Here is a 24,064-nt window from a genome sequence, read left to right as displayed (position 1 = left end):
CCCGCGACCATCGGAAGTAAAGCAGTGTACAAAACCGCTAGATCACCGAGTTCATCATGTTTATGTATATAGGAGACGCTGAACCACTTACCATGATTGTCCGTCAGCTTTTTCCAATTCAATTTGCATAAAAAAACACGAAAGTTTAAAATTAACTACGTATTCAGTCGGTTAACTGGATCCTGTTAGTTAAATTCGATTACGTGCATTATGTAATCACATGTTGACCCATATAGTGTTATAGTTTTTTTTCATTGCTCAATCAATTTGTACAATCAGCAGACCCTCTTTGAATTGTGTCAACACTTGAGACAGTTCGTATGGTGAATCAGACAGTCTAAAATACGGTTATATGTTTAGTTAGTAAGATATACTGAAATAACGGAAATTTCAACATTAAAATAGTAAATTACTAATTTAGAACCTCTTTTGTCACTTATAACCATAACTAGCTACACGCCCTGGCGTCGCACGAGTCGATATGTATTATATATATAACTAGCTTTTGCCCGCGGCTTCGCTCGCGTTATCCCCTTAGAGGTGGAATTTATCAAAATTCTTTCTTAGAGAGTACCTACGTCATAGCACCTTTATGCATGCAAAGTCTCAGCCTGATCGGTTTAAAATTGACAAACTTTCATCCCCTATTTTATCCCCTTGGGGGTAGAATTAATCAAAATCCTTTCTTAGCGGATGCCTACGTCATAACATCTACCTGCATGCCAAATTTCAGCCCGATCCGTCCAGTGGTTTGGGCATGATAGATCACTATGGTAGTCACCTTTTTTATATATATAATATAATATAAACCTTCCTCTTGAATCACTCTATCTATTAAAAACTACTTCAAAGATTTAAGTATACATAGGAACGGACAGACAGCGACAGCGAATTTGTTTTATACTATGTAATGATGATAATCATCATCTTCATCATCATCATCATCGCAGCCCGGAATCGTCCACTGCTGGACATAGGCCTCCCCCAAAGATCTCCACGACGATCGGTCCAGCGCTGCTCGCATCCAATGCCTTCCAGCAATCTTGACCAGTTCGTCTGTCCACATTGCTGGAGGCCTTCCCACGCTGCGTCTTCCGGTCCGTGGTCGCCGCTCGAGGACTTTACCGCCCCAACGGCCATCTGTCCTACGAGCTATGTGCCCTGGCCATTGTCAATTCTGAGTCGCAATTCTTCGGGCTATGTCGGTCACTCTGGTTGTTCTGCGGATCTCCTCATTTCTGATTCGATCACGCAGAGTAACTCCAGTCATGATGATAATATCCCTGCACAATTCAAACAGCGTCAGGTAGTCCCAAGTTATGCAGAGCTTGTGTTATGGGTATTTTTTAATGGATAATAATGGAATGGTAACTCCGCCCGCAGTATCGGTATACACTGGCGGGGCACCAGTGTGGGGTAATGAAACGGCTCAGTTAGCCCACCGTGACGAATCTAACCTTAAATCAATCACGATGGTTTCCAGAGGAAACCACGAGGAGGTCGACCTGGTAGGTGGAATGAAACGGCTCAGTTAGCCCACCGTGACGAATCTAACCTTAAATCAATCACGATGGCCAGAGGAAACCACGAGGAGGTCGACCTGGTAGGTGGGAATAAAACGTCTCAGTTAGCCCACCGTGACGAATCTAACCTTAAATCAATCACGATGGTTTCCAGAGGAAACCACGAGGAGGTCGACCTGGTAGGTGGAATGAAACGGCTCAGTTAGCCCACCGTGACGAATCTAACGATAAATCAATCACGATGGTTTCCAGAGGCAACCACGAGGAGGTCGACCTAACGGGGCATATTGCTAGCAATGGGGCTACTAGTCCCCATGACTATGACTAGTCCTTTTTGTTATGGGTATTAAGCAACTGATATAAATACATCGATTTTTTTTATAAATACATACATAATATACATAGAAAACATCCAGCTTAGCTTGGGACTAGATGGCGTCGTGTGTTTGTCCAAGGTTATTCAACATTTTATTTTTTTATATCATAACATACCAATTATATGCTCCATATTCTTATAAACCTTGCAAGTATCTCGCTAACATAATAATATATTGCTGGCGATTATTCTGTCCGCGCGTTGTGATTACAATCAAATAGGGGCAATACTGCAATATATCGAAGTACAGTTGGCTACGTTTTTAATATATTTATTTACTACCTGCCCCTCGTAGCTTCGTCAGCATCACACTTGATATTTATCATTATATTTCGCCCAATTTACATAATATCTTTTTAAATTATATCTAATGTGTTATTTTGATGAAACTACCGAACGGATTTTAATTGAAACTTATATATTGGAATATAGCTTATACGTCAGAATAAAACATAGCCTATATTTTATATCGAACGCGAAAGTTTGTGAGTATGGATAGATGTCTGTTACTCTTTCACGCAAGAACTACCGAATGTATTTTATTTATATATAAATAGCACGGTTGCTATTTTCCATCAAGTCCGTTATGTATGACTTTTTATATAGCTGACTGTACATTCCGACAAGGAAACGTGGAATAATAAATAAACATCAGGATAAATCGAATTGGTTATTTTGGGCTTATTTTATGGGAACTGATTTACTGCACCGCGCACGTGCCTTTTGTCTTCGGAGATCTTCGTCTGAATCATCAATTCTTTAATTAGAATTGGTATTCATTGAATGAAAAAACTTGATGTCTTTTCTTTAAAAATTCTGCCTTTCTTCTAATCAGTCCCAGAATTATCAGCAGATTTGGGTGATGAAAAAATAGTGTTGGCCGACCCTCGGAAGGATCTACTCAATACACTCACAGTCGCTTAAATTTTGTAATAATTGAGTTGCCAGTTGATTTGGGTGGTAACATAGGATATTTTTCGCAATTGACGATCTCCTCCTTTACTGTTAGACACGCCAAGCTCCTTTATATATAAGATAAATAGCACCCGATACTGTTCTCAGCTTTTTTCCATCAATGATTCTTTTCTGATGGTATTTTTTAACTATAGCTAATGTTAGCCGCATCTGGCCTTTACAGGAATGAATGGCAAACATAACGGTCCAATGATAAATATCAGGATAAATCTGATACCACATGTGTTGTTAAACTAAGATGTCATGCGTTCTTGTCATTATTTTTTTCGAACTATTCCAATGCTATTGGCCTAGCGCCCCCTACCTTTTGGTGGTGTAATGGTGAGCATAGTTCGTCTGAAGCATTGATCCTTTAATTCCCGGCCAACGCATATTTTTAAATGTATTCTGTATTAATTAGCCATGTACTGTCTATGTGTATTATTAAACTATGTCTACAGAAGGGAAGGGGATTTTAGTAATGTGGACTAATGATCCCATTGCTTATAATAATAATGTCAGATCGACCTCCACGCGGTTCCCCCTAAACCATCGTGATACATTCCCGCTAAATTTGTCACGTTGGGCTAACTGATCTGACCTCATGCTCAACCTATCATCCTGCACTAGTGCCCCGCCAGCGTAAACCGTTAGCAGGCGGGTACATAATTATACCTTTAAAAAAAACGCTATTGGCCGCAGCTGGCCTACAGCTTCACCGGACGATAGGGGGCATCAGATGGCACGCCAAAGAATATGGCGACTTGAATATGGCACAGAAGAATGATCCTTAATGGGTTCAGTCGCTGTGGATAGTACAATGTGAGGTTAACCTCCACGCGATTGCGTTTGGAAACCGTCATAATAAATTCCTGGTGATTCTGTTGGACTAACTAACTTGACCTCATGTTCATCTTATCATCCTCCACTGGTGCCCCGCGTTGGCGGGTGTACCATTGCTTTATCATCCATTAAAAAAAACAGTCTTTATTCTTTAACTTTATGAGGCTGAAACCTTTACGCTAGATTTATTTTTAACAACATCACTTTCCAATCTAGGTACATCTCGGTTTATATCCTGTAAGCGAAACAAGCGCTGCTTTCAGCAAACATTCCAGCGCCGGCGCTGTACGCACAGACAGATAAATAAACTAACGTTATATATTACATCCATAAATGTTGAATTGTTTGCATTTGAAGTGCTTTATGGTTAAGTACATGTTGTTTATGGTTTACAGTTAAGATTTGTTGCTGTAGTAAACCAAAATGGGTTTTATACGGCTGGAATAGCAAGGTGATTGCAGTGTTGCCAACGATGTTTGAAAACCAAAAACTATGAGATTAAAAAAAAAAATTCTCTTCTCTTCTACTCTTCCGCCGCTGCTGCTGTGTCCAATACGGTTCATAATTACTTGAATTTAACTACCTACTAACAGGTTACTGTAACATTATTGAATGCAAAACTTAAATAAATAAATCTTAATCTTAATATAATATTATAAATGCGAAAGTTTATAAGTATGGATGTTTATTACTTTTTCACGCAAAAACTACTGAAGGTGAAACGTGGGCTCAGTTAAAAAAAATAAAAAAAGTTACAAATTTTATAGATTGCCAATCTATAAAATTTGTCACCTGCATCTTCACCATTCAATTTCAATATATAAATTAAAAAAAAAAATTAATATAGTCTATGTGTTATCCTGACACGTAAGTAAAAAGATAGATCAAATGAAACCGCGGGCACAGCGTGTAAAAAATAAAAAAATAAGTTATTTTATTGATTCGTATAAAAAGGTAGACGAAGTCGCGTGTGTAGCTAGTATTATTATTAATATGAAACCACAACGTTGCGCGACACTTTCTATTTATGCACAAAGTTATTTCACTTTCTTCCATATTAGTATTATATATGTTTATAATTGAACCACAAACCAAATTGAATTGGCTATTTTATGGGTATTAAATAAGAATGGTGTTTTTTTTGTGTATGATAATGGAATGGTGCACCCGCCTGCGCTAACGGTTTACGCTGGCGGAACATCAGTGGAGAATCATAAAATGACCATAAGGCTGACTGAGGTCATGTTATGATCTTCCACTGATGTTCCGTAAACCGTACATTTCCGTTCCGTAAACAGCGTAAACCGTAAATTTAGCAGGATGAGCTGGATGGACTGACCTGAGTCAGTCCATCCAGCTCATCCTAAATAACATGACCTCAGTCAGCCTTATGGTCATTTTATGATCCTCCAATAAGATCATCAATCTACATTACTAACAATTCCCTTTCCCCCCAAGAATGGTACTTTGCTGTGTTGTTTGTTCTTATGTTACTTGCAAATCAATTCAAAAATCATTTATTCATTTCGGACATTTATGCTTATGAATGTCAAGATTTTTTTATTAATATTTTTCCCTACTGTTCTGTTAAGTATATAGAGAAGAACTGGCAAGAAACTAAAATTAAGTACCGACAGTTTTCATCACATAATAATTCTTACTAATATTATAAATACGAAAGTAACACTGTCTGTCTGTCTGTCTCACTTTCACGTCAAAACTACTGCACCGATTTAAATGATATTTGGCACACAGATAGTCTAGACCCTGAGAAAGGGCATAGGCTATTCTAAGTGAAAAAAGGGTTTTTTTTTTTTGGGTTGATAATGGAATGGTGCACCCGCCTGCGCTAACGGTTTACGCTGGCGGGGCACCAGTGGAGGATGATAAGATGAACATGAGGTCATTAGGTTAGATCATGCAAATTCATATTTATATATGGTTGGTCAAGGGGGAATCCACGTGGAGGTCGACCTGACATGGTACATTGCTAGCAATGGGGTTATCAATAATAGAACATATATTCCCCCTGAAAAAGGGTTATAGGGGCTTGAAAGGGGAGATGAAAGATTGTATGGAAATTCGTCATTTTTGAAGGTAAAACGATGAAACTTTTTTATTAGGTTAGATTGTTAAATATATTTATATATTTGGTCAAGGTCACTAATCCACGCAAACGAAGTCGCGGGCACATCTAGTATAGTAGTTATTAATAGAAATATATTAAACAGATTCAATTGGGTAATAACCATACTTTGTACTTCCTTATATAACAACTTGCAGAATAATTTGTATGCGATACTATATTATATTTTCAAGGAAATTAGTTTTCTGGCGTCAGCTTAAAAGCCTGGCCATTTCCTGATGTCAAGATAGCACTTTCCTTCGCATTTATTTAATTTACGTAATATCATACATAAAATAAAATCGTAAACCAGCCGTGACTGAACATTAATAATAATAATAATAAAACCCAGCAAAAGCTGAGTTAAAGATTTAGCGACACAACAACGATAATAATAATCTCAGGATAATTCACACAGCGCCATCTAGACCCAAGTTAGCTAGCTAAAACTTGTGTTATGGGTACTAGACCACTAATACAATTACATAGATTTATTTTTTCTACATACATACATATTATACAATGAAAATATCCAGACCGATATAAACAATTATACACATGAATACAAAGGTATCGAACCCGCGAACCTCGAAAGTAAAGCGGTGTGCGTCACTAGTCTACCGAGGCCGTCAATATTTAACTTATAACCTATGTGTCATTCTGATGTTTAAGTTATATTATTGATAAGTTTCATTAAAATCCGTTCAGTAGTTTTTGCGTGAAAGAATAACAGACATCCATCCATCCATTCATTCATACTCATAAACTTTCGCGTTTAGAGTATTAATAAGACTGTGAAATGAATTTCAGTATATTTTTGCCAATTTACATAACAAATTACGGTCTATTAGCTTCAATTGAATCTTTATAGTAATTTCAGGTCTATAAATCTTTGAGAGCCCCTTGGCGATTTTCAATATATTATAAGCCAGGCCTTGTCAACCTTTAGGACGAGGAGTATATATATATATATATAGTACGCCAGCCAGGACGTAATTTCGTCAATCATTTCCTCTCGGTGGAAAACTTCTAAAAAGATTCAGATAGTCGTTTTCGAAACCGCAGCTGACGTTTACTAGACTTGAAAGTTTATAGAGTGTATGTCATCAAAATATCATCATTGCCTTGCCTTTATCCCATTATTTGGGGTCGGCGCAGTATGTCATTCTCTTCCACTGCTCTCTATCGGTCGTCATATCTGAACATACTCTTCTTTTATTCATATCATCTTTATATATATATCCATCCATCTTTTCTTAGGGCATCCCCAAGATCCTTTATTATCCATCCACATTCATATGTATGTCATCAAAATAGAATGGTAATAATCGTTATTAAAGAACTTAATATTGCCTGTATTAAGTTTAGAATGTTTTTGATTTTACTACATATTCGAATAGAAGATTCACAGGACAAAAAGAAAACTTGCATGTACTCGATTCAGACAATATTATTGAACTTTACGTTTAAATTTTATTAATATTATTATAAAGTTTGTGAGTATGGATGGATATTTGTTACTCTTTCACGCAAAAACTATTGAACGGATCTTGATGAAACTTTACACACAATATTTCAATTGACAATTGTCTGTTGGATGTCAGAAATGACTAAATATGCGAATAATATAATAATATTCAAAATACCACATCCAATGTACCACATTTTATGCAATAAAATTTCATTTCATTTCATTTCATTTCATTTCATTTACAGTAATATAGCTTATACAACAGAAGAACACTTAGGCTATAATTTAAAAAAATATTATGAATATATCTGATATCAGCGAAATACAATGATAAATGTCAGTACCAGTGTGATGGAGACGAAGTTTCACGGGTCAGCTAGTAGGCTATAAATTTCACGCGTGTAAAACCGCAGTCAATGCTAGTCTACAATAATTGGTAGTTTTCTGTCTCGTTTATCTTATATCCAAATCTGCAAATTACAATAAATTTCTCGCGGATGAAAACACGGGCACATCTAAATATTCATATTTCTAAATGTATATTTTAGCTGGGTAGGGAGAGAAACACGAGCGGTGAAAGTGAGTTGATTTACGTCAGCAAGGGGCTCCTTAAACCTACACCCGGGTCACAAGTCCCGGGAACTGCTCGGAGTTTCCCTCTCTGCCACAGGGTGGACCCGGTACCCGTACTGTTAATCCATGGAATAGAATAGAATAGAATAGAAAATCATTTATTCTATAAACTTACATTGAATCACGTTTGAATAGTCATCACATTTGTTTTAATCTACCGATTCGGAAAGCTGTCTCATCACTAGAAGAACGAGCAAGAAACTTGCGTGTTGCTCTTTTAAACAATTTTATTGTTACTTTACATTTTTTAGTTGAACTGTGTGAACACAAACTAACAACTAGCACTAATATAATTAAATACTCAAATAGAGAAAACATATAATATAAATACAACCAACTGGTTAGGTAATTAACTAAGAGTAAATCAGTCGTCATAATTAGAGCAGACAAATCTCTACAAGCAGCACTCGTTCACGAGTATGATGGAATGTTAGAACGTTCGTCTCTCAGGGTTTTATTTTATTCGTGTTGCAATGCGGACCGTCATTTGAGTGCCGCTGTACCGCAATGTCCACTCATGACAGTAATGGTTGTTACGTGCGAGATATATCATGGTGTTTGGACGGGACAATGGGGTAATGGCAGTAGCTATAAAAATGTGGATCAAAGTAAACACGTACACTTTGTGAAGCAATCCTTTTGTAGTCTCAAAGAAAATTGTTTTGTAATTAATTCTAATACCAGTTACATATAAATTTGGTAATCTATCTATGCATACAAATATAATTGGAGTGTCTTTTTGTAATATTGAACTAACTGTTTTTTATTACATGCATATGAATATGAATACGGTACATATACCAAACTAAAATTTTTTTATAATTTTTGTCTGTCTGTATGTTTCGGTTAATCTCTGAAATGGCTGGGCCGATTTTGACGGGACTGTTTTGGTAGGTAGTTGATGTAATAAGGAGTAACTTAGGCTACTTTTATTTTAGAAAAATAAAGTTATATTCCACGCGGACGAGGTCGCGGGAATGGCTAGATTGGTATATATTTCTTTTGGTAGCCTGCATACTAAACGGGTGAGTCGTGCGCGTGTTCCTAATATATATATACAGATTTATTTATTTACTAGCTGTACTCGCGACTTCGTCCGCGTGGAATTTAACAAAAAAAATTAGAGAATTTCACTGAAATAAAAGTAGCCTAAGTTACTCCTTATTACATTAGCTACATGCCAATAAAAGTCCGATCAAAATCGGTCCAGCCACTTCAGAAATTAGTCGACAAACAGACAGAGAGATAAAAAGACAGACAAAAACTGTAAAATATGTTATTTCGGTGTATGTACCGTATTTATATTCATATGCATGTAGTAAAAAATGGTTGTTTCAATACTACAAACAGACACTTCAACTTTATTTATATGTACGTACACCAAGAAGCTATATATAAATAACCACATTGTACAAATATTTGAATCAACAGACGCAAAAAGTAAAGTAAGTTTATACATTTTATGTATCTTGTATGTCACTCTAACCCAAATACCGAGATGGTATCAATCTGTCAGTGCCAATACAAAAAAACAAATCAGGTACCGTCTGTCTGTGTATAATAATAAAAATCTAATAATAATCTCAGGACAATTCACATAGCGCCATCTAGACTCAAGTTAAGCTAGCTAGAGCTTGTGTTATGGGTACTAGATAACTGATACATATACATAGATATTTTTTTTTGTAAATACATACATATTATACATAGAAAACACCCAGACCGATACAAACAATCATACTCATGGATACAAATGTTTGTGCCGTGCGAGGAATCGAACCCGCGACCATCGGTCGTAAAGCGGTGTGCTTGACCGCTAGACCACCGAGGTCGTCGTATATGTATGTATATAAAGGGTTTGGTGCACCCGCCTGCGCTAACGGTTTACGCTGGGGCACCAGTGGAGGATGATAAGATGAGCAAGAGGTCAGGTCAGTTAGCCCATCGTAACAAATTCATCGAGAATTTGTCACGATGGTTTCCAGGGGGAACCGCGTGGAGGTCGACCTAACATGGTAAATTGTTAGCAATGGGTCATTAGACCCCATTCCTAACAATTCCCTCCCCCCTATATACAGTGTTTATAGTAATGGGTAAAATAGACAGCAAAATACTCATGAAATTAAACTAGAAACTTTTTCAAGAAACACAGTAGATATTTGATCATATTTGACGATATCGGTGGTCTAGCGGTTTCCATACCTTACTTTCGACAGTCGGGTTCGATTCCTCGTGACGTATAAATATTTGTATTCATGAGTAGTTGTTTGTATCAATCTGGGTGTTTTCTATATATATTATTAAAGCCTCAAAGTATTAAGTCCGCCATATGTACACATTGTTTGTTGCATTAAAATTAAATAAATAAAATTATTTATAATTATATATAAAAATTTACGTATTTATATCAGTTGTCTAGTACCCATAACACAAGCTCTGTTTAAATGGCGTTGCCTGAATTGTCCTGAGAGATTTTTTAACTTCTCACACTAATATATACCAGGTCAGTTCGATTTCTACGCGGTCCCCTGGAGACCACCGTGAAATGAGATGAGACAGATGACATACTTATTTGCAATTGCTATTCCTGCTTGCCATACGAGCTGCCGTTCCATCTGATAATAAGTGATAACCGTTGTACTTTATGAAATAGAAATAGAAATAATCTTTATACAAATAAACTTAATATAAACATTTTTGCATAGTCAAATTTTTTTATTCTACCGCTCATTCGGAATGCAGATTCATCACAAGAAGAATGAGCAAGAAACTTGTGTGTTGCTCTTAAATAAATATTGTTTTAATTATATTTACATTAATAAGGATTAGGCATGCGACAATCAACATAGAAACCACTACGCAGTTAATCTCTGTTGAATCAGAAAACATACACATCACACATAACATCACATAACATGTTATCATATAACTCTCTCGTGATACCCTTATAGTTCGCTATTCCGGAGAACTAAAATGTCGTTTCAATAACTTAAATTAATTCATAACCTTGTAATTTCATTCCATTGCTACAAAGAAACATAAAAATTAAAAAAATAAATTTTACTTTTCTTCATGAGCATAAGGACAAATATTACAAAAAAATTAGTTAACAATACATATTGCATAAAGAACTATAATGTACCAGTTCATTGGTATTGCCAGCTTGAATAATATATTGTTCTCTGAAATTTTGCTTTATGGTTACACTTTTCGTAATTTATAACTTGTGAACGCACCTTTACTTTGTACTATAACTGGAATAAACGTTCCTCGAACGATTTTAAATAAATAAAAAATAACTCTGGAAACCGCTATACACGTTGGTATTCGCTAGCTTTTATCTACACTAATGTTATAAAGAGCTAAAGTTTATGAGTTTGTATGTTCGAAATAATCTCCGGTACTGCTGGTCTGATTTTGAAAATTATTTTAGTGTTAGATAGTCCATTTATTGAGAAAGGCTGTAACCTATATAACATCACGCTACGATCAATAGGAGAAGAGCTGTAATAAGAAATGTTGAAGAACTAGTAAAAAGTGAAACAGATTATTGAAAAAACAAAAAGAAAAGAAAGAAAAAAGTGACGCAGAAAAAATTGTCAGTGAGTCAATTAGTAAAAAAAACTAATTGGACTAAGTGTTTGTTATTTGATAATATGCAATGCATACTATTATAATAAAAGCAGAAGTCAGTACGTCTGTTTCTTAACGGAAAAAAATCTGAAACGGTTTTTATTGTTGACGTAAAGCTCTACATGAAGATTGATTTTATCTCAAAACATATTTTGATAGCTTTCTTTAGTTGCGGGTGACAACTGAGTAGTTACTCACTACTGGGACGCCACACGAGCAGTTGTAAGGTCATCGCATAGTGAAAAAATTACATGTAATAATTATGTTAGCAAGAATATAAAATAGTGTTTATTATTTTTGTCTGTTTGCCTGCGTTGCGGCTTGCACGTTGTCTCCTATGCTATAAAAAAATTACCAATATAGTTTCAGTTGGCTTTCTCTTATGAAAAGATTCCGTGCCGTGAGTGAGTACCGTCCACTCGGACTTTGGACTGTATTTTGATAAACAAATAACAAACAAATTCAAAGCTAATGAAATTATTTCTCAGCTGAATGATAGCATCGCCGTGTTTATATATAGAGTGAATTTCTGTCTGTCGCGCGTGGACGTTTATTTTTGTCTGAACTGCAATCTCAACTGAGTCTGATATAAGTTTTTTTTTTACTGTGAAGCTATTAGACGCAGCTGGCCCTTACAGTTTCACCGGACGATAACGAGCGAGTGCAGATGCCACTCCAAACCCGCAGAAGGACTTATGGAGCGGCTGAAGGCTGATTTCTGTCTGATGGCACCGTTAGAGGTTCGAACTTAGGCTCAGCCGTCGTAATTTCGATCCCCGTTTGAATTGGACGGGGATCGATCGGAGGGGTATGGAATAAGTCTTATATAGTCTGGTACCTAGATTTATAATACTCAAAATACTTGTTTCCAATTACTGTAATAAATTAAGACATACGCAGACCCTTATTACTTTACTAAAGACCTCGGTGGTTTGGCGGTTTAGTAGTCTCACTTCCGACGATAAGGTTTTCGATTCTCGCATGATACAAACATTTGTATTTTTATTTTTATATTGGTTTGAGTTCTTTCTATGTATGTACATATAAAAGGCATGTTATATGTTTGTATGTTTGTTTATTTATTTATGTGAGTAAATAATTTATGATACATATGTCGCGAGTAACAACCAGTCACCATTATCTGCTATTTCCTTATCATTAATATATAATATTAACTATACAATTATAGCTTAAAATTATGTAATTGTTATCTGCGTCTTCATAACTGTGAAATCTAACATTTCTATTAATAAAATATATAAAATTTATAAAATAAAGGTAACCCAAGTTACTCCTTGTAACATTAGTTATCAGCGAGTGAAAGTCTCGACAAAATCGATCAAACCGTTTCAGAGATTATCAAAAACAAACAGGCATAAAAAATAAAATGAATTTATTTACGTAGGTACTATATTCCATAATTTCATATGCTGTTAATTTAAATTAAATTAAAATTACAAACTAACAAATGTTTTTGTGAGGTAAAATTGTTAATCATATAATTTATTTGATTCTATCTATTTTCAAATAATTGATATCTGGATTCCAATAGTATGTACATATTTTAGAAATTTGACATTCCTTATCTAGATTCCATTGCTGCGTAGTACCTACTTTAAAAGCAATGAATATTTGATTTGAAACTATGCAGTTTTGTTTTAGTACTTCAGATATTTCAAATTTATACGTAAATTTGCATTATTGGATTGATTTATCTATATAGTATTTACTTACAAACTAAATTATTATCAGCTGGTAGATTTAAATAGGTGATAATGTTAATTATTCTGCATATTAAATAAGAAATTATTTAGACAACTGAAAACTGGAATGACTTGTATAACACCTAATAGATAGCAATTGAGGTGGTAGTGATCTAGTAATTTGTTTTCGTTCATATTTATCAAACGCAGCGAATTCGAATCTGGAAGACTGTAAAAATTTTTGTGTGTCTATGTTCTAACTCTCCAGTGATGGAAACACCGGATAATAAACTAAAATTAATTCGAGAGACCACATATTACTCGTCCGCTATCACCTTAGATATGAAATGTTTACTTGATACGTTCACCCCTCCGATCGATCCCCCGTCCAATTCAAACGGGGATCGAAATTACAACGGTCTGAGCAGAGGTTCGAACCCCTAGCGGTGCCCTCAGATTAAACTTGTATCGGTCAAGCGGGAGTCCTTTAGTCCATAAGTCCTTCCGCGGATTTGGAGTGACATCTGCACTCGCCCCGTATCGTCCGGTGAAGCTGTAAGGGTCAGTTGTGGCCAACAGCATTAGAGTAGTCCGAAAAAAAAACGTTTATTCCACAGTTTTTATATTCCACAGACACGTTTAAGATTTATGAATTATCAATCTTTGGCCTATATGACGTCAGATGTCCGCGAATTTGCAATAATAATTATTTATTATAAAAATGCGCTGAAGCACGCACGACTGAAGGACGTGGGAATGCGTGACTTGGCGGCAAGCGCGGTCTTTCTAGTTATCGTTGTCCATATATATATTTATATATATAATGGATCACCCATTATATATATAAACATATATATGTAATGGAATGGATAGGGTGAGCATGAGGTCAGGTCAGTTAGTCCATCGTGAGGAATTCACCAGGAATTTATGATGTGGTACATTCTCTGTCTATTTATATATTTACTCATTCCCTCATTTCCGAAAGGCAGATAATGTCTCTGATTACCTTATCTGGGATATCAGTCTTGATGGTATGTTTTTGTCTATGAATTAAAAAATTAGATGCTTTGTGTGTATTTTTGTTGATGCCATGCTTTAAAGGTTATGGTAAAGGTATAATAATAATCTCAGGACAATTCACACAGCGACATCTAGACCCAATACCTAGCTAAAGCTTGTATTATGGGCACTAGATAACTGATACAAATATATAGTTTTTTTCGTAAATACATATATATTATATATAGAAAACACCCAGACTGATACAAACAATCATACTCATGAGTACAAATGTTTGTGCCGTCGAACGAACCCGCGACCAGCGGAAAGTAACAATCGCTGGACCACTTTTGCTCTACTACCTGAACTAGCTGACCCCGCGAACTCGTTCCGCCCCAAAATTAAATATGTCAAAGGTTTTAGTTTAGTTGCGCAATAAATTTCTGAACGCACCCTGTTTGACAGTTATCAGCAGATTGTATGAGCAAATAAAATTGTTATTTTTACTATTTTACATGCAATTTCTTCATATTTTATCACCGTTTTAACCTTGCCTGGACTTCTACGAATATTTCAAGACTAAAATTAGCCAAATCGTTTCAGCCGTTCTCGAGTTTTAGCGAGACTAATGAACAGCAATTTATTTTTATTTATCGTCGGTTAAATAGAAAAATGGCACAACTCAAAATGTATATTATTTACAAGGCAAACATTTAAAGTTTTTAATTTTATTTAAATTATTAGTTTTTCCTTTAAAGTTTTAACAAAAATTTACTCATTTTAAAAGTATTTGACGGCGTGATTAATTTAATTGACTTATATAAAAGGAGGCAATTCTAGCTTCTAATTTTGAAAAATGACATTTTTTTTTCTATTTAATCGCTGATATATTTTTATTTTATTATTTTTCGTGGCTGTATAAAGATTGGCGCAAGCGCGTAATGGAGGGTCGAAGGGTTTGCGATGATGCCTGGCTTCAAAGGCTTGCTGACAAGAGACGGAAGCGCCACCTAGGCGGCTCAGTACAGACTACTGCCGATAGTTTCCCTTGTCGGGCCTGTGGTAGACCATGCCGTTCTCGTATCGATATATAGATAACTCCATAATTAATTAGACTTCTATTGTTAACAGGTGCATTAGTGGGTGGTATTTTGGGAGGCATGGCGATGAGATTCGGCCGTAAGAGAGTTCTGCTGGTGGCCGCTCTACCTTACACCCTGGCATGGCTGGCGACTTCACTGTCCACCAGCGTGGAAATGCTGGCCACCACCTCGTTCTGCGCCGGCATGCTGGTCTGCTGCATCACCATGATAACACAGGTGAATATTGTAATCAGTATTTTTATAGATGACTAGCTATTCCCGCGACTAGGTCCGCGTGGAATTTTACTTTAATTTTCTAAAATAAAAGAATTATTCAAAATAAAAGTAGCCTAAGTTACTCCTTATTACATCAGCTATCTGCCAAAAAAAGTCCCGTTAAAATCGCTCCAGCCATTTCAGAGCCGGAACAAACAGACCGACAGACAGACAGACAAAAATTGTAAAAAGTGTTTTTTTGGTGTTTGTACCGTATTTATATTCATATGCATGTAGTAAAAAACGGTTATTTCAATATTACAAACAGACACTCCAATTTTATTTATATGTACAGATAATATAAAAGATTTCACTCGCCTGCGCTAACGGTTGACGCTGGCGGGGCACCAGTGGAGGATAATAGGATGAGCATGAGGTCAGATCACTTCGCCCATCGTGACAAATTCACCAGTAATTTATCACGATGGTTTTCAGGGGCAACCGCGTGGAGGTCAACCTGACATGGTACATTGCTAGCAATGAGATCATCAGTCCCCACCTCATCTTTATCTTCACCACTAGTGCTCCGCCAGCGTATACCGCTAGCGCAGGCGAGAGTACTATTAACATATATTAAATAAAAAATGTTCCTTTTGTATGATATGTATAAAGTATAAATAAGTTTTCCTTACCGCAATTGTTTGCAAATAACTGCGTCTCTCTTCACATGTGAAGTGATTATGACGATCAATCATGATAACAAATGCTTTAGCAGTTTTAACAAAAAAATAATATCTCAATTGTTTAGTGCCGCAGTTTCTTCTCTCCCACAGCGTTGTTTGGTACATCTAGTAGAAATTGTAAGGCAAGATATACAAGCTTGCAATACACAGTTGATGCTGCCACTCCGCTTTTTTTGCAGAGTTATGTTTTAAGAAGACCATAAATTACTTATATACACATACATTATATTTATGTAGTTTGACAAATATTTACCATGTATGTTTGGTAGTTATAATGCAGTTAACTGGTTGAGAACGCCTTGAAATGTTAAGTTCGTTATATGTACTTTATATGTTGTATTTGCGAATAAATAAAAAATAAAACACAAAATATTTTCGAGGTAGTTAAATTTCATTTCGTGCCCCTAACAATAAATTAAATTATATACACATTCAATTCCTGGTCCTTAAAGTTAAATTTTATTTAAAAAAAATCTCTTTTCTAAACTTTGAACTACTAGCTGTATGAGTATACAGATGCATTACAATTTTTTTTATTTGTCGGTTAGTTCTATACCATGACACGCATGTATTATACATATAAACTTTCCTCTTGAATCATTCTATCTATTGCTGAAAACTATATTAAAATCCGTTGCGTAATTTAAAAGATATAAGCGAACAGACAACGGTGGCGACTTTGTTTTATATTATGTTTTAGCGACTCGATGGGTTTCGCTAAGATACATTACAAATCTTTGAATTACTCGGTTATTCTATACTATAATGCGCATGTATTACACATACAAACCTTCCTCTTGAATCACTCTATCTATAGCTGAAAATTACATTAAAATCCGTTGCGTAATTTAAAAGATATAAACGAACAGATACCGGTTGTCACTTTGTTTTTATGTATAAACTAAGCAGCGAGTCACGTTTTAAAGATACAACTTGTATACTCGTAATAATGCAGTAACAAACTGACACTGCAATTTTACGGTCGTCAAACGCTATAGAGAAGCTTCGAGATTATTGCCTACCTAAATATTATCATAAAGGTTTTACGAACTTAACCGGTGCGTTCTTTTACGTGCATATTATGAGACGTATAAACTACAGTGTATATTATAAGGAGTCTTTGGGTAAAGCCTTTTGCAGATTTTGTATGGAACCTATTATAGACTGTATAATCGCCGTTGCTTTAAAAATATACATTCGCATTAGGAGAAACAAAAATGCTATTACAATTCAAAACAAAAGTGTAAAAGGATCGCAATTACCACAAATATGTCATTAATATGTATACAGCTAAACAATACGGTAAATTTTTTTTTTCGCTACTCTAATGCTTTTGGCCGCAGACGACCTATACAGCTTCACCAGATGATAGGTGCTGATGGCACTACAAATGAACGGAAGGACTTATGGAGCAGCTGAAGTCCAACTCCTGCCTTTATTCTGAGGATACGACCTTAGTCTCAAAGTCTTAGGTCACCGCTAGGGTTTCGAAGCGCTGTTTAATCACGTTTTTTGGATCAAGCAGTGTAATTAGAAAACTGCTATATCTTATACATTGCTCAAAAAACAAAAACATAGCGCGTTGTAGCAATTGAACAACGCCATCTAGTAACATAAATAAAAACTAAATTTATGAAAGAAAATTGAACTTAATCTGTTTAAAAAATATATATATAATATAAAGAATAAAATATACCAGTTGATTTTCTTGTCGTTCTTCTAAATTGAAACAGATAGTCGAACTGGATGGTAGGGATAACGATAAAAAATTATGTATGTTACTAAAAATTATATATTATATTATATATGAGACCATAAAGAAAACTATGAAAAACTAAAATTATAAAATGAAGTAAATCTTTCTATACATCACATGCCTATTCTCTATAGGTATGGGCGTCACACGTACGGATCAATAGAAATACGTAGATTTGATACTCGATAAAACAAACGACTATCGGGAACAAATCGTATAATGTGTGAAAGATCTAACAGAACTACAAATAACGGCCACATATCACATAAAACGTATGTTTTGCACCATTCCACAGTCTATTCAGACAAGCAGCGACAAAAAGATATGACTCCTTTCATGGGTGTACGTGAACTTGACCATAGAATAGATAACGCAACAGACATGGCTGAGTAGTATACTTTAATGCCTACGAGCAACAGCACTATCCTAACGGACCCGGCGGATTGCACGGTCCTAGCGACTCCTCGGTTTTAACTACGTAATCCTGTACTTATACTTCTCAATTGTGACAAATTATATGTTACATTTAACCTCGTATGCATAAACTTTCATGCCCTATTTAATTTTTATTATTATAGATTATTTTGTGAGTTAGAATATTGTCTATTTTCTTAATATATATCTATCTATCCCACGTCAAATTTCATTCGGATACGTTTAGCCGTATAAGTTGTGAAAAAGTAACAAACAGTCAGACAGACTCTCTGAAATAATGTACCTTTCAAATAGTGAAATATTTTCACAACCCGATACAATGGTTTCTGAGGTTCGCTATTTGTAATATTAGTGTCTATAGATGATTTATAAATATCTTATTTTTTAATAGAATTTTTAAGGAATCTTAATGAAATGGACCATGAGGATGGAGATCTTTTATCTAAAAAAGCACTCGAAAGCGTGTGCCATAGCTAGTATGAGTGAAGGATTAACTTCTTAGTATTCGGGTCCATCGTGTAGCAGAGATTGAAACTCCGAGTAGTTGCCGGGACTTGTAACCCGGATGAAGGATTAAGGGACCCTTGCTGAGCCTACACCGAAAAGAGCACTCGAAGTCACGTGACATAGGCTATATATTATAATAACATCATGTTGTGACAGCGTTGATAAGCGGTTCAGTCAATGATTTATGCATCACCACTTATTCATGGCTTCTATTGTATATCACTGTATAACTTAATTGTAATTAAAATAGATTTGTTTCTGATACACGAAATTTATGAAGTTATAAGCACCATAATAAAGCCGAGGTAAATACTATTACAGGTCTATATTTGACACATCTGGACTTTCTTCGCTACTACTCTATGACCATACAGCGTACTAGCAATAATGGTGAAGTTATGAATATGACATTCAACTGAATTGTTAAACGTCCCGAGTCCCATGTAAAGCGTACTATTTAGTTTTATGGTCGTTTTATTGGAGCTATGTGATCAGATAAGTGATTTTACTACGATGAATGATAAAAATGTATATATACATGACGCGGTGTAAATGTATTCAAAGAAGTATGCAAGCACAATTTTACGATTATAGCTATATGTAGGGATGTGAAAAATAATCGATTAATAATTTGATAATAATTATATATGTAATCAAATTCGTATTATGAAAATTTTAATTTTTTAATTAAATGTTTTGTAAATACTTCAACAAATGTTGACCTTAAAAAAACAATAACACCCATAGGTCCAGAGATTTAATTATAAAAAAGAGAGGCCAGAAATTTAATTATAGAAAAATAATATAAATAATATCGATTATGGAACAAATATTGTAGAAAAAAAGAGCACTCACAAGTCCAGAGACCTGAAAAATTGGATTGTACAAAAATTATCAATTATGGAAAAAAATATTGTAGAAAAACAAGAATACCTACGGGTGAAGAGGCCTCAAAATTTTAATCATAGACAAATTATCGAACTAATATAAAAGTATTGTAGAAAAAACAAGAACACTCATAAGCGGGGCGAAAATTTGAATTATAGAAAAAATATCGATTATGGAAAATTGAATCTTATTCAATAAATAATCGCCTATTATTTAATCGATTAGTTAACAAAAATAAACGATTATTTAACAATCGAGGGATTACACAGAATGTCACATCCTTAACTATTAGACACTTTAAATATAAATTGTTTTAGTACATAGAAAACAGCAAGGTTCTACTGATTTATAATGCTTTATATAATAATAAGATAATATAGATAAGGATAGCGAGAAAGAGAATTTAAATTGAGTATATACTAGCTACACGCCCCGACTTCACACCGGTGTACATATATTACATATATATAAACCTTCCTCTTGAATCACTCTATCTATTAAAAAAAAGCTTCCAAATCCGTTGCGTAGTTTGATAGATTTAAGCATACATAGAGACAGACAGCGACAGCGACTTTGTTTTATACTATATAATGATAATAATTAGACTAATAACGACTATAATTCTACGTTGGGCAGACAGAGGTATCGGCAAGAGTGGAGTTTTATGGTTTCCGCTAAATTCGAACTCACGACCTTCGATCCACTCATTCATTGTGCAATCAGATAATATTGTCAGCATTATGAAATAATCCTAAATGTTATTTTAAACAAATAAATACATATTAACAAGTCGGAGGCATGTGTTGATCGATATAAAAATCGCTACGCACTCATTCCTTCCGCAATCAGATAATATCGTTAGCACTATGAAATTATACATTTATTAAACGTTTTTGTTGTCAAATTTCAAATTTTATAACCTGAAATGAAACAGTTTAAAATATCACGGGCCTCTATTAAAGAATTAGTTACGATACGTAAGACATGTATATTGATCAACGTGTGTTGTGACAAGCTGGTGACAGCCGTGAAAATATTTCCATTGTACCAAAAATACCACAAAACAATACTACGTGGCTAGAGTAGATTCGTGTGTATGTCAAATAAGTAGCAGTTAGAGTTAGTTAGAAATTTGCACTGCACTTCTTTATCTATACATCTATACATATAAATAAAATTGGAGTGTTTGTTTGTAATATTGAAATAACCGTTTTTTACTACATGCATATGAATATAAATACGATACATACACCAAAATAACATTTTTTACAATTTTTGTCTATCTGTCTGTTTGTTCCTGCTAATCTCTGAAGTGGCTGGACGATTTTGACTTTTATTGGCAGGTAGCTGTTGTAATATGGAGTAACTTAGGCTATTTTTATTTGAGAAAATGAAAGATAAACGCCACGCGAACGAAGTCATGGGGAACAGCTAGTATAAAATATTATTGTGCGAAATTTTATATTCCTCCATCCGCGCACATGTCGTAATAAGAGATACAGAGTTTTAGCTTCACGTATATATATAACAAGAACCCTGGACGATCCTGTTAGTATGGCATTAAATAGCATTTGGAGCTAGCAATATCGACTCTAGAAGTTACACAAGCTAAGATTGATGGACCGTCATATATCAATGCACATGTGCTCCATACGACTCTAGGAAGCAAGCCAAAAACTAAATGACCATATAGATACTACAGGACAATTCACACAGCGTCATCTGTTCCCAAGCTAAGCAGAACTTGTGTTATGGGTACTAGACAATTGGTACAAATACTTAGAATTTTTTTTTGTATATGTATACATAATATAAATAGAAAACACCCAGACCAATACAAACAATCGTATTCATGAACACAAATGTCTGTACCGTGACCTGCCTTTGCCTCTGGTCGAGTTTGCTATATTGAGCACTTCTTTAACCACGTAGTCGTCTTCGCGCCTTTATATATAATCCCAATAACTTTCATATTTTAAAATTGTCTTTTCTTTGTCCACAGGTGTATGTAACAGAGATCGCCGTACCAGATATAAGAGGATGCCTAAGCTCCGTATTAAAAATCTTAAGCCAGATCGGTATTCTTATATCATTCTCTCTTGGAGCCTATTTAAATTGGTCACAACTTGCTCTGGTCGTTGCTGTAGCACCAATACTTCTATTCTTTGCTCTCCTTTTTGTACCTGAAACTCCATCTTGTTTATTACTACGAGGAAAGGAACAGGAAGCGGAAAGATCACTACAATGGCTTCGAGGTCCAGACGCCGACATCCGTCAAGAATTAGCAACGATACGTACGAATATTTTAGCTAGCAAACAATACCATGATGGTGACACAGGAAGATTTAAGGTCTTGTTCTCTAAAAGGTTAACTAGACCAGTATTGATTACTTGTGGTCTCATGTTCTTCCAAAGATTCACTGGAGCGCATGTATTTAATTTTTATGCGGTATCTATGTTTAAACAGACCTTTAGGATGATGAATCCGCATGGAGGTGCTATTGCAACTAGTGTAGTCCAACTGTTAGCATCTTGCTTATCAGGAATGCTTATAGACAATGTTGGAAGATTACCTCTCTTGATGATCAGTGGCGTTATGATGTCCATAGCTTTAGCTGGATTTGGTTCATACGCTTATTATGACGAAGTGATTAGTAATTCAACAAATTTAACACATTCTGACTGGACTATGACTGGCAATTATGACTGGATACCTCTTGTTTGCGTTCTTACATTTACCATCGCATTTTCATTAGGTATCAGCCCTATATCTGCTTTATTAATAGGAGAATTGTTTCCATTAGAATACCGAAGTACAGGCAGTGCTTTAGCTACAAGTTTCAGCCATCTTTGTGGATTTGTTAACGTTAAAACTGTAGCAGATTTCCGAGGTCATATAGGTTTACATGGTTTATTTTGGATGTACGCTGGAATATCTGTTTTATGTCTGTTGTTTGTACTATTATTCGTTCCTGAGACAAAGGGCCGTGAGATTGATGAAATGGATCCAAAATATGTGGAATCATTATGTATTAATCGATAGTAATATTTGTGTCTATTATAGGTATAGTGCAATGATAACGTACAACTGCTAAAAGTCCAGTATTATTGTAAATAATATACCCGGAAACGTCTTCTTTTAGCTGGCATTTGTCCTTAACTGTAATGACAGTTACTTGGGGCAGAAACTCTTCATTTTCTAGTCTTGAGACTTTGCGAGGTGCATCTGTAGAAACGTATTACGTTCAAACTTGATATTGAATCGATATATTGAATGTTTTACATATTCATGAATAATATTTAACGTAAACTCATGTGACAGGATTTAAAATAACGATTTCTTAATTTTTTTAGTACAATGACGTTCAAACGTAACCTCAATTAGAGATTCTTTTAAAAGCTTTCTTAGATTTAACTAAAGCATTTAGAGTCTGTAATATGTTAGATTATAAAAATAGATAGTTAATCTATTTTTTTTTATACAAGGCTTTTAATTAATGTTATAATATTATTATTCACTTGAATTTATATAATTATTTTTCAATACCATGTTAGCACAATTTAAGCTCCTCTTAGTTAGTGGCTGGATGGAGCCGTGTTAATAGTGTAAGATAATTTTATTTATTTCAATGAATACTAATATTACCATTTATCTGCATTCTAGTAGAGATGCTGTTTTGATTGATATTAAGTGTTACAATGTAGCCTAAATTTAAGTTCCTTCGTCATCACAAGATGTATCTGTTCCTTCATTAGTATTATACTATTTTTAATTATTTTAAATGTGAGGAAATATGAATTCTATTCTGTTGGCACTCAGGCATAGATTACATTGTCGAATGTATAGGATTATATGTTAATTTTTGTGTCAAATACTGCCAACTGAAACCTGACTAAATTATTTCTAAATTTACAACATATATTTGATTGATATGAGAAACAAGCCAAAATTAAATACATATGTATTATAGATATGTATATTTATGAGAAATATTTTTCACATATAACTAGACTGGTACAGAAAGTAATTACAACTTACATTCATATGTAATTAATTTCCATTGCCAGTTCTTACTTTTGACACTTTCACTTTGAACATATTTTTTTATCAGTCTCTATTGACATAGAAAAATATTGCAATTTATATTTTGTTCAAACAGATTAATAATTAACTTTA

At 34.8% G+C, this 24,064-nt stretch overlaps 1 protein-coding gene across 2 annotated transcripts in view; it reads left to right on the top strand.

Annotated features, from left to right (window-relative positions):
* LOC131854165 (facilitated trehalose transporter Tret1-like) overlaps positions 1-24,002 on the top strand; it is a 98,461-nt gene extending 74,459 nt beyond the window's left edge. For both annotated transcript variants that reach the window (XM_059205296.1, XM_059205295.1), the window contains 2 exons: positions 15,392-15,579; positions 21,890-24,002. In XM_059205296.1, the coding sequence (XP_059061279.1) occupies positions 15,392-15,579; positions 21,890-22,930 (1,229 nt within the window). In that variant the 3' untranslated portion in view covers positions 22,931-24,002. The remainder of the gene's footprint in view (positions 1-15,391; positions 15,580-21,889) is intronic.
* The last annotated feature ends 62 nt before the right edge of the window (positions 24,003-24,064 follow it).

Source organism: Achroia grisella, unplaced genomic scaffold (assembly GCF_030625045.1).
Source record: "Achroia grisella isolate CSIRO2021 unplaced genomic scaffold, CSIRO_AGI_Agris_v1 utg971, whole genome shotgun sequence".
NCBI lineage: Eukaryota > Metazoa > Arthropoda > Insecta > Lepidoptera > Pyralidae > Achroia > Achroia grisella.
This window is presented reverse-complemented; position numbering and strand designations above follow the sequence as displayed.